This window comes from Lichenostomus cassidix, chromosome Z, assembly GCF_008360975.1.
Source record: "Lichenostomus cassidix isolate B80296 chromosome Z, HeHo_3.0, whole genome shotgun sequence".
Lineage (NCBI taxonomy): Eukaryota > Metazoa > Chordata > Aves > Passeriformes > Meliphagidae > Lichenostomus > Lichenostomus cassidix.
In genome coordinates, this window is record NC_139511.1 from 52,583,724 (window position 1) to 52,597,815 (window position 14,092).

Consider the following 14,092-nt stretch of genomic DNA (forward strand, 5'->3'; position numbering starts at 1 on the left):
ACATAAGGATTATATTCCTCTTCTAAGGAGGATGAATGTACTTGACAGGTATGTTTCAAGAATGCTTTCTTGTCCCTGAGGACGATATTTATATCATCTAATTTCAGACACCCAGCTCACATAATTTACATCACTCCCTTGGAATTCTCAGTAAATAAACCTCAGGAAGTAGGCAATTCACATACCCTAAATAAGAACTTGCCTAAGTGCACAAGGGAGATGGTGAAATTACTCTCTTAAGTGTTAGATTATTTTTAGTCTTTTGCTTTCACCCATTTCCCCAGCCATTAAAATTATCTCTATTAGTTCCAGCATTTCTTAATTTTGAAGAGCTAAGCAACATATACAACATGGGCATTCTTCCTCTCCACCTCTCCTTCCATTACTAGAGCTATCTTAGGAAAATGGTTTACTGTGTATTCCAAAGATATCTTAAAGAATCATCAGAATCATCAAAATCAGGGAAGTCAGATATAAAAAGAATAATTACACAAACACAATGTAAGATTTTCCTTTCAAATTAATACTCTCCTATCAGGAACTTTTATTTTGAAGGAGACCCTACCTGAGCTAGATTCTAGCAGCTTAGGCAGAAGGGCAGGAGTTTGGGAAGAAACAGGAATTGGGTGAGGGAAGGAGGAGAGAGCACCAAGCTCATGCCAGTGGACCACAAGAGGCCAGAAGAATAGTACAGCTGGCCTTCACAACATCAAAAACTGTTGGCTGGGGGCAAGTCAGATCTAGGTCTAAGTTTCTGTATTAACCAGTTCTTTGCTTACACGGATAGCAGGAACATATCACCTCTAAGTTTCTTCTCTGAATGTGACACAAGAAATAATAATCTTGTTCAACAGAGCAATTGAATTTATCAGAATTCCTCTAGTGTGCCCCAAAATGTCACAGTTCACTATAGTACTGCAAAATGTGAAGAAGTTACTGCCTTTTATCTTATATAGAAACCTTTCCAAAATGCCTGACTTTATCAGTTGCCATTCCAGAAAGCTTTCAAAACCCAAGTGGATAAAGTTAAGAGCAGCTTGATCTCATCTCACAGCTGTTCTTTGAGCAGGAGCTTGGACTAGAGAGCCTGTGAGCTTCCTCACAACAACAAATTATCCTCTAATCAGGTTAAGTAATATTCAAACTCAAGAATTTTTTTAAAGGCAATTCACATCCCAGAACGACTTGATAAGGAAGCTATGCATAACTCTATAATACACATCCAAATGCTAGGATTTGAGTATAAATTCAAATTACAAACCACCCCAATAATTATAAACTCAAAATTTTTCCTTAAAGCCAAGTTAAGAGTTCTGTCTGATTTACAAAGTACCTCTACTATAACACAACTACAGTATTTAAGGTTGTAGAAGTGAGTAGTTTTAATACAGACAGTGAAAAAATCTACTGGAGAGATTTCTATATATAAATTTTAATGAAAACTCAGAGAAAGAGCATGACCTAGCAGCAAGATTTTTGGTTTTTCTTTGTTGTACAGCATTGGATTTACATGCAGCATTATTAAATAGTAACCTATCTAGACAATAACATATCTAAGATATAAGCATCATTTGAATAAAGTCCATTTTCACTAAGGCAATGAGTCAAAATTCCCTATTAAAAACTTGCTTGAATACAAAACCAGGAGTTTTGACTAACAAGCAACAAAAACATATATAATGTCTGATTAAAACATAATGCAATAGAAATTCCAAGTTTATGTATTACAAGGGAAAATGAGGTAACAGGTACAAGTCTTGGTTGAGAAAAAACTGAAGAATTTCAAAGTTTGTCCCAGAAGAATCCTCCTATACTTTCTTTCTGAAAATGTGTTTTATCAGCTTCTTAAGGTGCCAAAAATGGAATGAAGTTTGTTATAAGCAAATGTATTCTCTTCCAACAATGAAAGAGCAAGTTGAACAGTTATCAAAAAGCAGCACTTGCAAAGTTCACCAGATACACTATTCAGCCTTAGAATAGAATTCAAATATTAAAACTGAATAGTTTTAATAGAAGTTTTAATCTTTGTGGTGCATAGCAGACAATTCTTGGTCATGTGAAATCTTTAAAAGTCACATGACTTTTCAAGATTAAAAGTCACATGACTTTTCTCGCCAAACCCCACTTTATGATCAAGAATTTTCAGTTGGAGAAAAACACAAAAAAAAGAATCACAACTTTAAGAATGTGGAAAATATTTTTTAAACAAAAATTATATCTGAGGAAATGAAATTTTACTTAACAACAGAAATATGAACTTAGAACAAAAAAATATATATTTTAGTATAAATTATTTTAAATATTAACTTTGATTACCTAGATTCTGCTAGAAAAATTACTTCCTGGACTAGCTATTGTTCAGAAAATGACTGATCAGTGTCTCAGACAAGACTTTTAAAAATTCTAATGCCATGCTTAGGCTACATGTTACTTCCATTTATTCTGGCAATGTTTACCCGTGACAGCAGTGCCCAGGCCGTATTATATTATAGGACATAGGAGTTCACAATAATATTACTTCATTGTTCAACCTTGGCCATCATACATAATTTTTAAAAAATCAGGATATGTAATTACAAGAGTTTCTCTTCAGGGCAAGACTCATGACTGTGTACTACACTCTCAAGCAGTTGATCTGAATTACACTGCTTGTAAAGAGCATTAGGACTTTCCAGATGAGAATAAATTGAAGCAGCTAGATATCAGTACTATTACACTCAAGGGATATTAATGGAATTTTAGACATATTCTGGAGAATGCTAACTTCATTTCTTACAACTATTTACTGAAATAATACAAAATTTGAGTTCTAGTAAAACTCTGGTGACTCAAGTAATGTTGATTTTTGGGGCCAGAAAATAACTATAAATACAAAGGTAGTCTACACTTGCTGCTGAAATAACAGGCCTCACCTACTTGCACTAAGACATAAAGGGAAGAAGATAACATGTCTGGCCAGTGAAGACATAACAAAATCCAACTGAGTATTTTTCAGGCATGCAGATTAAAAATGACAGCCAGTAGACTATAAACTAAAGCATGACCTTCACATCTGTGGTTTCTGACCTTTTCCACTCCTGTCAGACTCTCCCAGTTCATACAAGGCCATGAAACCCCTTACCTAAATCGCTGTTTTGACAGTAGCCCCCTTTAAGCTTTTACCTCTCCCTCTCCTGTGCCACAGAGTCACCTGTCTCTGCTGTGCTTGAAGACCCTCTTGGCAGCAACAGCTCTCACCTCACCAGCCACCCCTGCCACACACTGCTGCTCCCCTCATCCTCACGAAGCTACAACCCTTGCCCCATGACTGTGGGGGCTCCTTCTGTGCCGCCTCACATTTGCTTTCCATGTACTCCCACCCACACTGAGGACCATGCCTTTTCATTCTTCACACAGTAAGTATCTAGTGTATATGCTGGAACAGAATAGAGCTTTCCCATTTATTGAATAAATGAACTTTCTATGGTAGTGTTATTTCAGTGCAGTATAAACCAGCCTGGGTGAGTCTCACGTGCCCTACAGCTGAACTCACTGCAGGGAAATCCACAATGCCTTTTCTTCTGAAAAGCACCTAGAGATTGATCAGCAGCTTCTGGACTAAAGGCAAATAAGTGAAAAGAAATGCCACGAACAGCGCTCAAATGCCTTTGCAGCATTTCCATCCTCACCCCGATGCGCTGACTAAACATTATCTTTGTTGAAACACAGGATGCAGGAGGAAAAGGCTCAGGATCAGCAGAAGTTACCAGGATGCACAAGGAAAGGTCTCAGTTCAGTAACTCTTCTCCATCACACACGGAGTGTCACATACACACCACATCATCAGAAAGGCAGGGAACAAGGGGAAGCACAATACTTTTCTGTACTCCTGACACAGGGAGTCTCCAATGACTGGGGTATAAAGTTTTAATTTTTTTTCCTTTAAAGTCAGGGCAAGCAGACTACCTGCAGAGAGCGCCCTTTCAGACAGCACAAGCAGCTAGGTGTGTCTACCTAGTTATCAATTTATTATTATGAAAAGCCTCTACATAAACATGTCTATTTAACCAGGATTAACACAGTCCTGGAGGCTTCCTTTGTGCATGTGTTTCATACATCTTTATTTATTAATAATAAATAAATAATACCTATTTATTTATAATAATATCCTACCTATTCCAAAAATTACTTTATTTCAAAGACATTGGTCTTTATTTCAAAATCTTGGGTTTTCTTCAGTGATAGGTCACTAACAAACTTGAAGCTACCATTAGCAAGACAAAACACTGGTCTTTTGTGAAGACTAAATTTTGAGAAGTTAATACTCTAGAGCAAGAAGTAAACCTCAAAATGCAGAGTTATTGTTGGAAAATTAATTCTAGCTAGTGATATCTAACAGGACAAAAACCTAAAACTAGGCATTCACACTGCATACATTAAGTAGATAAAAATTGCAATGCAAGTAAAAGTTTTGTAAACTCTATTCTACATCATTCTACAAGGGGTAGTTTCAGAAACATCTTCAGTCATGCTCAATGGAGAGCAAACTTAGTCACTACATCAACATATCAGAAATACATTTACATATGCAGAACCAAAGGGGAGATGTTCAAACTATCATTTTCTGGTAAGAACAAACCACACTATTCATGTGTGGACTTTATCACAACTCCATTTCACAAAAATATTGATAGAAAATGTCCACACTTAAACAGTTTAAATGAACTTATTACAGAGCACAGATATATCTGCAACATTTGTAAAACTCCTTCAACATGCTCATAGCATTCTCACAATGCATCATTTCTTCTAAAACATATAATATATGCACTGGTGACAGTATAAAAATAAACAGAATCACTCTGTTAAAAAAAAATAGTGTAAGAGGGTTTTCTTCATATGAAAAATGCATACTATTTTTTTCCAGATGCTTAACAGTATTATTCCCTTACAAAAACTGAGATGCACAATTTTAGTTTCACTTGTGCTCACTCTGAATTGCATTACATATCTAAAGTGTTAATATTCCCCAAATGTTGATCAAGAGCTCTTAAACTCTACTTAGGCTGAATTACACAATGCTTAAAAAAAATAAATCTAGTATTTCTAGCTGTTTTCTAACTTTATTACATGTTCACTTACTCTCCATGGTCCCAATAAATTACGTGTTTTATTGAGAGTGACTCCTTTACAATCACTTCTAAAAGGCAAGTTATATCCATTGTAACTCATTACTTGTATAATTAAACAAAAACTCCTACCTTTCTTAAAGAACAGAGCGCAGCATTCCTAATGCAACAAAGTAGAATTCAGTTTAAAGCAGAACTATGCTTCTCTTGTATTTTGAAAAAAGTTGAAAAATTTTACAAGTGTCAGAGAGCTGTTTGGTTAAAGCCTGCTTTAAACTTCATAATCCAAAAGTGCTGTAAGAGTGCCTTTTCTTCCAAGAATTTTTCAATGAAAGGTTGACATCCAGTCCTATCAGCCATTTAAAGAATGTGTACAAAAATCATTTGATTGGAATATTCCATAAGGCAGGTAATTTTGCTAAGATCTCAGACACTGAAATAATGATTCCTGTTAAAGGGACACCTACACTAACCAGTGCCCAAGTACTGATTAAACGATAATGTTATCCCCAAATGTTATTCCAAGAGATTTTCTCATCCTTTGTTTTTAAATTAAAGCAAAGATTATATTACAAATCCAAAAGTCAGTCCATTTTGGGAGGGGGGGGTAGGGTCTGCTTTGTTTCCCCTCAGAACATGGGAGAAGGTCCCTTTAACAAGGAAGGCGATAGGTATCACTTAATCAGGATGTGGGAATGGAATCTGTACCTATGGGTAAATGGCAATGCGTTCTGGGTTGGTTCAGCCCTTGGTTCTGAGTTCTGCGTCACTTCTGGCATTGCTCGCTCGTCGTCTGTCCCGTTAATACTTTCCGGAGTTAAAGGAGACTGAATATCCCCTCCAGCTGACTCCTTAAGTGAAACAAACAACACATTAAAATTACAAACTGACCTGCTCAGAAAGGCTATGTCCATAAAAGCACTAACATTCATTCTTAAACAAACATACATTTTAGGTAGTCTTAATATGATATAAAGATCTCCAGCATCCCTCATGGTCACATGTCATCATGTGTACTTAATATAGAAGTATATTACCAAGAGATTCACACTATCTTGTACAAAACAGTATTGGCCTATGAATTCTTTGCAAGATCCAACCTTCCATTTATTACAGATCACTCTCTTACCTGGAATTACATTCTGCCCTCATTCTTATACATGGTGGATGACTATTGACACTCAGAATTCTTGCCTCACGCTTTACATTCTAATGCAGTGAAACAACCAATCCTGAAATTTCTTTAAAAATCTAGCTCTTTTACTCTTTATTAACCAAACTGAACAGTGGGAGGGCCACCTGTGATGTGTTCCACGTATGAGCCATCTGTAAAGAACACTTGTTCAGCAAAGTACAGGCAAAAATTTTCATGGGCATGCTAGCCTGGCCTAGCTCTTGCGGGCCATGGTATTATCTGGTAAGGACAGTACTCCAGCTACACCCACGTGTACACATAGCTGTGGCTATGAAATTGGATACCTGAAGAACTTAAGTATTGCCTCCCAGCAGAAGGCACTGGTGTGGTTCTCATAACCCCTTATCACAACAGCATGTATGTTAGTGCATACATTGAAGTGTGAAAGAGAACAGAGTTGACAAAATACAGAGGCAAATAAAATATTCTATACAAATTGCATGGTTTTGGCTATTATTGTTATTATTATTATTACTATTATTATTAGTTTCATTTTCCTCCAAGAGGATAGACTGTTTCCATTGACAATAGATGAAAGACCTCCTTGATCTGAAGGTTTTTCTTTTATTTTCTCTTTTTCTCAAACGACACTAGATATTCTAAAAAATTACATGCCACACGAAAAAGTCTGGATGGCTTGTATCTTTAAGACAAAATTCCTGCAACACTATTACTAGATATAAAAAATCAGAGCCTACTTATTAAAATGTTTTAAGTGTGAATGCACAAGAATTATTTCAATAAAAAGAAAAAGATGTGCAAGTTCCATCTAGGCTTATTTTTCAGTAAAGTACTTGCATAGACTTCTAATATGAATGCAACTCAAGTAACAAAAATTAAGGCAGACAAACATCCCAGCCTATGTAATAGCTAAAGGATCATGGCCTGCAAATTCATGAACAAAAGAAATACCAGTTTCTAGTGTATCTCTCTTCCACAAAAAGTACAGGTTAATCAGTGCTTTCACACATTCACAACTACCCCTGCCTGATAAGTAATTTATATCAGAGCACTGTAACAGAGCCAACTATGAACAAAGCACCAAATATAATAGAAAAGCCACTTACTCTGAAAAAATTTTCACAAATGTTTACAAACAATATGTTCCAATTTTATATTAATTAGAGGAGTAAAAGTATTTTAGAAACATTTGGTGAAATGTGCATCTGTAATAAAGTTTTTATTCCACACCATTATAACTTCACATATCCATTCCAGATTTTACAAACTTGGGGAAGATACTGTGGTATTTAGTATCTAAACGAAATGTAATAGAGGGGTATTCAAAAGATGTCGTAAATTTCAATGTCTTAAAAAAACCCCATGTGCACTTACACAAGAGTCCTTAAAGTAAAACAAGTAACCATTGCAACACAGATCAAACCACCTTTTAATGGTAAGTAAATAAGGAACAGAAAAAAAGGGAGGAGTCGGTGGTTCTAAAATAATGAACAAACAAAAGCAAGTCCAGCATGTTTAGTTATTGAATATTATAATATCTTCTCAGTAAGGATACCATACGTTTACCCAGCATAGCTGTTCTTCATAGTGCTTCTCTTTACTGGCTGGCAATGGCATAAGTCTGCCATAAGCCCTAACACATATGAAACATTTGTTCCAGCATAGAAATTCACATAACATCAATAAAAGTGACCCTTTTCACAGGTTTTAGGTGAATTTTTTACTTCTACAGAGAAAAAGACAGCAAATGATAAACCAGGGTCATTTTTCCAAAACCAGCCCATTCCTTTCACTAAAAATGATATGATTGTAAAACCTTTCAGGCAATAGCTATTCCTAATTTTTTGCACAGGAGGGGCTCAGAATCACAGACAAGTCTGAACTGAGGTTCAGGTGCCAGCTGATTGAGGTGAAACCTCTCGAGACTGATGGGGTGCACCTGCAGACTGTACAAACTGCTCTATTTGGTTCTGTTCTTAAACCTAATTACTTTTTTTAACAAAGTGGGGTTGGGGTAGGTGGACACACTTTTCAGGCTATTGCTTCATGTAGCTCAGTGAACTCCAAATCCAAGTGTAAGTGCATAGGCAAGCTTGTAACTGAGAATAGACCATGGCTGGTTTGCCACTGCAAGATCCATGAGTTCATGAAAGAGCAAAATAATTCTCTATATTACAAGATGGATCTGGGAAATAGGAAATGGCAGAGCAGGGGAGCCAGTATTTTAGTTTTGTATAAACATGGTAAGCGGATTGCAAGTTTTTATTACCTAAGGCTGAGTTAAATGGACACCAGATGGTGTATCTCTGTGCATAGGTGGTCTTAGAAGTCCCAAAATAGACAACTTCTTTCTAGACCAAAGCCTCCAGACACACCAGATATAGATAAACTGTACTATTATGTGAATCTATCTTAATGCAGGTTGGTTTAAAGTACATGTTCTTTGACATGGAAACAGTGCTTTACTCTTCATCTCAAGAAAGCACAGTGCACTCAGTGGGACTTACAGATAACAAAGCAGCATCTCTCTTCTAATTTGTTGGTCCAGGCCACTGCCTTTCTCTAGACAAGTTGAGTTCTCTTTATGGTCATGGTAAATGGTGATTTTATCTATTATCTGATATTCTAGAAAATTAGAGCAAAGCCTGCTGGTAGACAGGCAGGGAATGGGCAGTATTAAAGAAAGAGGGAGAATGCAGAGTTTAAAATTAGCAGCAGCATTACTTAGGGGAAAAGGGACTCCTGCTATTAAGTTATTGTAAATTAGGCTATGTATGGTTTTATTTCTACAATGTGTTTTACACACACAGAAAAATATCCGAAGACATGTTCTATCAGATGAAACAAAATATCCATAAAACCCATGCAACTTCTACTTTCTGGCCATTGAGGCACTTTATAGGAACAACACTTTGCTAAAAGACATAACATATGAGAGAAGCAGCCTAACTTCAGTGGACTTTAGGCAAGATTGTTCTGAAGTTTTAACATGGCTTGGGTCACCTAAATATTTGAACTACAAACACATATCCAATTTCTGAGATATTTTTGCTGCTTTCTATTACTTTCTATTTCTCCGCTGTTCCTCGTGTTTTTGCAGGGCATTCAGAATTGAAACTCACCTGTACCAGTAGTATTTGCAGGCTTGGATCAATCAATATTGAACAGCATATATCTTGTGCAGTGTTTTGTTACATTAGTTGTAGAGATATTTCATTTAGATTCAATCTGCAAAGCCATACTAAGGCAGAAAAATGTACTTTTACTCTTTTAGAATTGTGTAATAGAGACAGTGGGAAATACACCATATCCAGTACTTGAATTAACTGGTAAATTAAAAGGACATTTTTTAAAGCTGTACCAAGAGACATAAAACTTTATATTTAAGTTTGATGTGTATGTTTTCCAGTTTTGATATGCAGTATTTTTCTACCTATTATTAATGTAATGCAGAAAGACATCTGCAAGTCCAAGACAGCAGAGGGGCTAATCCTTTCAGATAACTGATTTACTATTACAGACTTCATATACATCCCAATGTCCTCCCTGTCAATACTGTCACAGTTTCATTTAAAAAGCCAGGTTCCTGCAAAGTGTTGACTGACCAGCAAAAATATCTCTTTCCTCTTTTACTCTCCTCCTCTGCAATGGATCACTATGCAAAAGAGAAAGAAGAGCTATAAAATGATTGAGAAAGACAATTGAATTATTTGCATTGCAGCCACTTTTTGGCAGATGATGAACATGAGAGCAGGTGCTCTTTCAAATATCTCTAGAGTCCCACCTTCCTTCCCTAGTACCAAGCACCCATCCTCCTCCCAGCCATAAATCTGTTTGAATGAGCCCAATGCCACAGAAGTGCTGGAGTTTGCCATGGCGCCGTGACTTCTTATCTGTTCCAAACTCTGAAGTTCTTTATTTGATTCCCTTCTGTCTAGGGAACTGTATGCCCATGTGTCAGCACTTGCACTAACTGTATTACTCAGAATAATACACCAGCTTATCAACACAACAAAAAGCCAAGAGAAGAAAGGTAAGGCCTGAATAGGAAATTATTCCTAAATGTGCCATAATGAAATTTCAGCCCTCAACAGGCATTGTAGAATCACTAAGACTAACGTTTCTGTAAATGCCTACAGTATAAAATTTTAGGTTTCAAATGTAAAAAGAACTCTCTACAGGAAAATGAACAATATTAATAGCTCATAGCATTTAAGAGAAAGCTTTAACCCTAGAGCTACTAGACAAAAGCATCTTGTCTCTGAGAGAATAGCCCAAATTTATGTCCAAACCAGATAATAAGTGACTCCATTTGACAGTGTCATATTTAATTTCTGGGTCCAAAATTATTAATTAACATGTCAAAAGAGAAGCATAGTAATTTTTTTGCCTGTAACTTCAAGTAACTAGAAGCCTGGGTGAATCACTTCACTATTTCTAAAGTCAAGTGTATAATATTGACAAGTGCATAATATTGAAATACATACTTCCATTGTCTCTGTGGAATTTATCAGAAATTTAGAAACAGTCAAATAAACTAATAAAACCCCCTGCCTTATATTTTTCCATTTCAGTGGAGAAAGCAGTTTCCCATTAACAGCCTAGCATTTGGGCAAAATGCCTGCCAGGAAAACAACATGAGATTGGTTCATTGTGAATGTTCTGGTTTCCACTGACTTCTCTTGGTAGGACACCAGATGTAGCTTTCTAGTGGCAATAAAACTATTTGTACAGCATGTTGCCAACTTCCTGCCATCCTTATTCTATCAAAGAGCAGTGCAAAGTGCCAAAAGCACCAAAGAGATACACCAACACAATCAAAAAAGACTCTCCAGAAAAAAGATTCAGCCACATTAAATCTACTCAACTCAGGAATCCCGGCTGTAATTTTAAAGCTGCTGCATTCTCCAAGAGAAGGAATTGCTTTGTCTTCACTATTGCTTAAAATAAAACAAATAGCTTACTATGAGTCAAACACACTGGGCAGGGGGAGCACAGGAGAGATGGGGTGTAAAAGCCTCATGGAACTTCTTTCTTCAAAGCAAATTCAAAGTATTCATAATTAGAGTTAGCCATGGCTTATGTAAACGTGAATAAAGTAACTTATTCTCTTATTAGGGCTAGATTAACCCAGTTCATATTTTGAGACACCTTTTATAAACTCTTCCTGTACATCATGGCTAGAAGTAATAAAACTCCAGAACCAGCCTGTGAATCTGTCACCTTCCTTCAACACATTTCACAAGAGAAAACTACACATTAGGAAATAGGCAAAAGTACTTTGCTGTATCAACCTTTATATTTTGGTGCAATAATTGTTCTATAAAACTTATTTACAGTGCACCACCAGAAGTTTCATGGATACAACAGGAAAAGTACAGAAAGTGTTTAGTAAAGATTCACTTACACAACCATTTTTACCCCTTTTATTGGGAAAGCTGCAATAAAGAAAAGTGAATTAAAAAAAGCCCGATTTATTTTAAATTGAGTCCCTTTTACTCTTTTGCAGTATATTAAATGTATTTTTAAGGCCTCTTGACAGTTCTTGCTGCCTGATGAGAGGATTCACAGTAACTGAGAAATACTCTGTTAATTTTTAATACATCTGTATGTAAGAAACAATACAATAAGTAGCACAGATACGAAGTATGATGTTTGAATCAGGCAATAAGACTCACTTGAGAGGGTGTACTTGTTAGCTCCATCTTTTCATGGGATTTTTCCTTTGCTATTCGCGCAGCTTCCTTGAATTCCTGAAATTTTTCAGCAAACTGAAGGTACATATGTTTAAAGAAAACAAAAAGAAAAGAGAGAAAGTGTAGGCGTGAAATAATACATTACATGCAGAACTGAATGCTGTACTTTGCATTTCACAAAGTCAAATTCTGTCAGTAATTTTTAAAATTTTTTCTCCTTATTAGATACTCATTTAAATGAGTTACACAGTGACATACCTTTCAGGCATAATGTACACTCTTTATATGTCAGGAAAATGACAATGCAATGAAGCATGATCTGTTGCTAGTAGTTTTGAAAAACTCAGCTCAGAGATGGCTAATAGTAGGGATAAACTGCCTGGCACAGCTGCTTTCAAATTCAGGTTTTACCCTCCTCAGACAACAAAAAATCTGATCCTGAAGCCCAATGCGGTCACCATGAGCCCGGAGGGCTTTCAATGTACTTTATTCTTTCGTGGCTGAAACAATACTGATTCCTTCCCAAATTTTAACTGCATTTATAATTTCAATAGCTAATTAGAAAAGCAACAGTGGAAACACTGTGTTCATCTCTAGAACATTCATTGACATCAGTCAAGGTAAAGGACAAATTCATAGAACTGGAACTGCATCTACTGAACACTAAATCAAGAAATTGCACATGGAACTGCCATATGAGACTTTATGCTACATTTCCATGCTATTTCTATCTTCCAGAAAATAGCTAAAGCCCCAATTTAGAAATATATGCACTCTTAAACTTCAGAGATTAAATCAGTTTATTAAGAACTGGGCCTGGTTTGTCTGGCTACAAAAAAAATTGGCTTCACAGATCTCATCTTTACACTACACTAATTGCTAGAGTATCCGCACATTTGTTTTTGTGTCCTACTGTTTTTATACAGAACATTATCTTATTATGATCAGCTGAAAAGTGAAATGATTCTGCAAAAATATTGGAAGCTTCTCCGGCAGCTTCTAAATCTCTTTGGCAGCAGCATAAGAAGAAATTGTTTTGCACTCAACGTGTTTAGAAGGAACAAAGTCTACCTTTTGTGTGGCACAACTTCACCAATTATTTTCAATCAGAATTTCACATACTACACAAGACCTAAAAAACCTTACAGTCTTTAAACCTTCTCCTGGTAGGCTACTACTATTTGGGAAAATGTAATTTCTCTTCACTTGTATGCTGTATTTCATTTGTCCCATTATTTGAAAGCTTATTTTTCCTGAAAGTTTAATCCAGCATCAAAAAACATCTCAGAGCAGATGATGAAATTGGCAACAGATCACCAGAACTAGATGATACTTTTTTAAGATTTGTGCCTAAACCTCAAAATCTGGTGAGTGACCTATTATTTAAACAGCTTTAAGACCAGAGGATTGTTACGTGGCAAGTATAGTGCTGAGGTTTAGAATAAATGGCTGAAGACAAAGACAGTAAATATTATCTTCTGTATCACAGCCATAGAAGCTGTTAAAAAATATATAATAAGTCAATAGACAGCATTTTAATGAAGAGCCAACAGGGCCAGTTTAGTGAAAATTTTCTTAAATTTTCTAGAATTCCTTGAGATGGTCAGGCAATTGTTAATAGCTATCTCTTGATAAAATTCCTGAATAAAAAATTAGGTCCCATGGTAAGAAATGATAAGTTCTTTGAAAGACCAAATTTTTAAGGAGAAGAGGAAAAACAGTGCATGGAGACTACATAAGGCTGCTGCCAGTATCCATGGTGGCACTTTCCATTTAGCATACTCTTTAAGTTTGATAGAGTAAATCAGGTCAACTAATTCAAAAGGGTAAGACAGACAGCAAACTGAAAGGAGTATTTCTTCTCCTACATCAGGATACTATCAAAAGCATAGACATATCCTGAATGAGAAAGTAGTCTCAGTTTTTCCTGAAAGTCAGGGGACATTCTGTTTCTCCTACTGCAGCAGCAAGAGGGACGCTGCTAACAAATCCTGGTCCTGTGAATGTTATCCAACACAAGTACCACTGACATCTGATGGAGCAGTCTTGAGGTGAATTTGTGGTCTAACACATTGACAAAAGGCCTAGTGAAGAGAAATAAATGTTTAATTAATTTTCCTCTATACTGTTTG

General features: G+C 36.1%; 1 protein-coding gene across 2 annotated transcripts in view; it reads right to left on the minus strand.

The window, feature by feature from the left end:
• HOMER1 (homer scaffold protein 1) overlaps positions 1-14,092 on the minus strand; it is an 89,892-nt gene that overhangs the window by 43,799 nt on the left and 32,001 nt on the right. For both annotated transcript variants that reach the window (XM_085042297.1, XM_085042298.1), the window contains exons 4-5: positions 11,943-12,035; positions 5,817-5,959 (exon numbers count right to left, since the gene is read on the minus strand). In XM_085042297.1, coding sequence (XP_084898423.1) covers positions 5,817-5,959; positions 11,943-12,035 — 236 coding nt within the window. The remainder of the gene's footprint in view (positions 1-5,816; positions 5,960-11,942; positions 12,036-14,092) is intronic.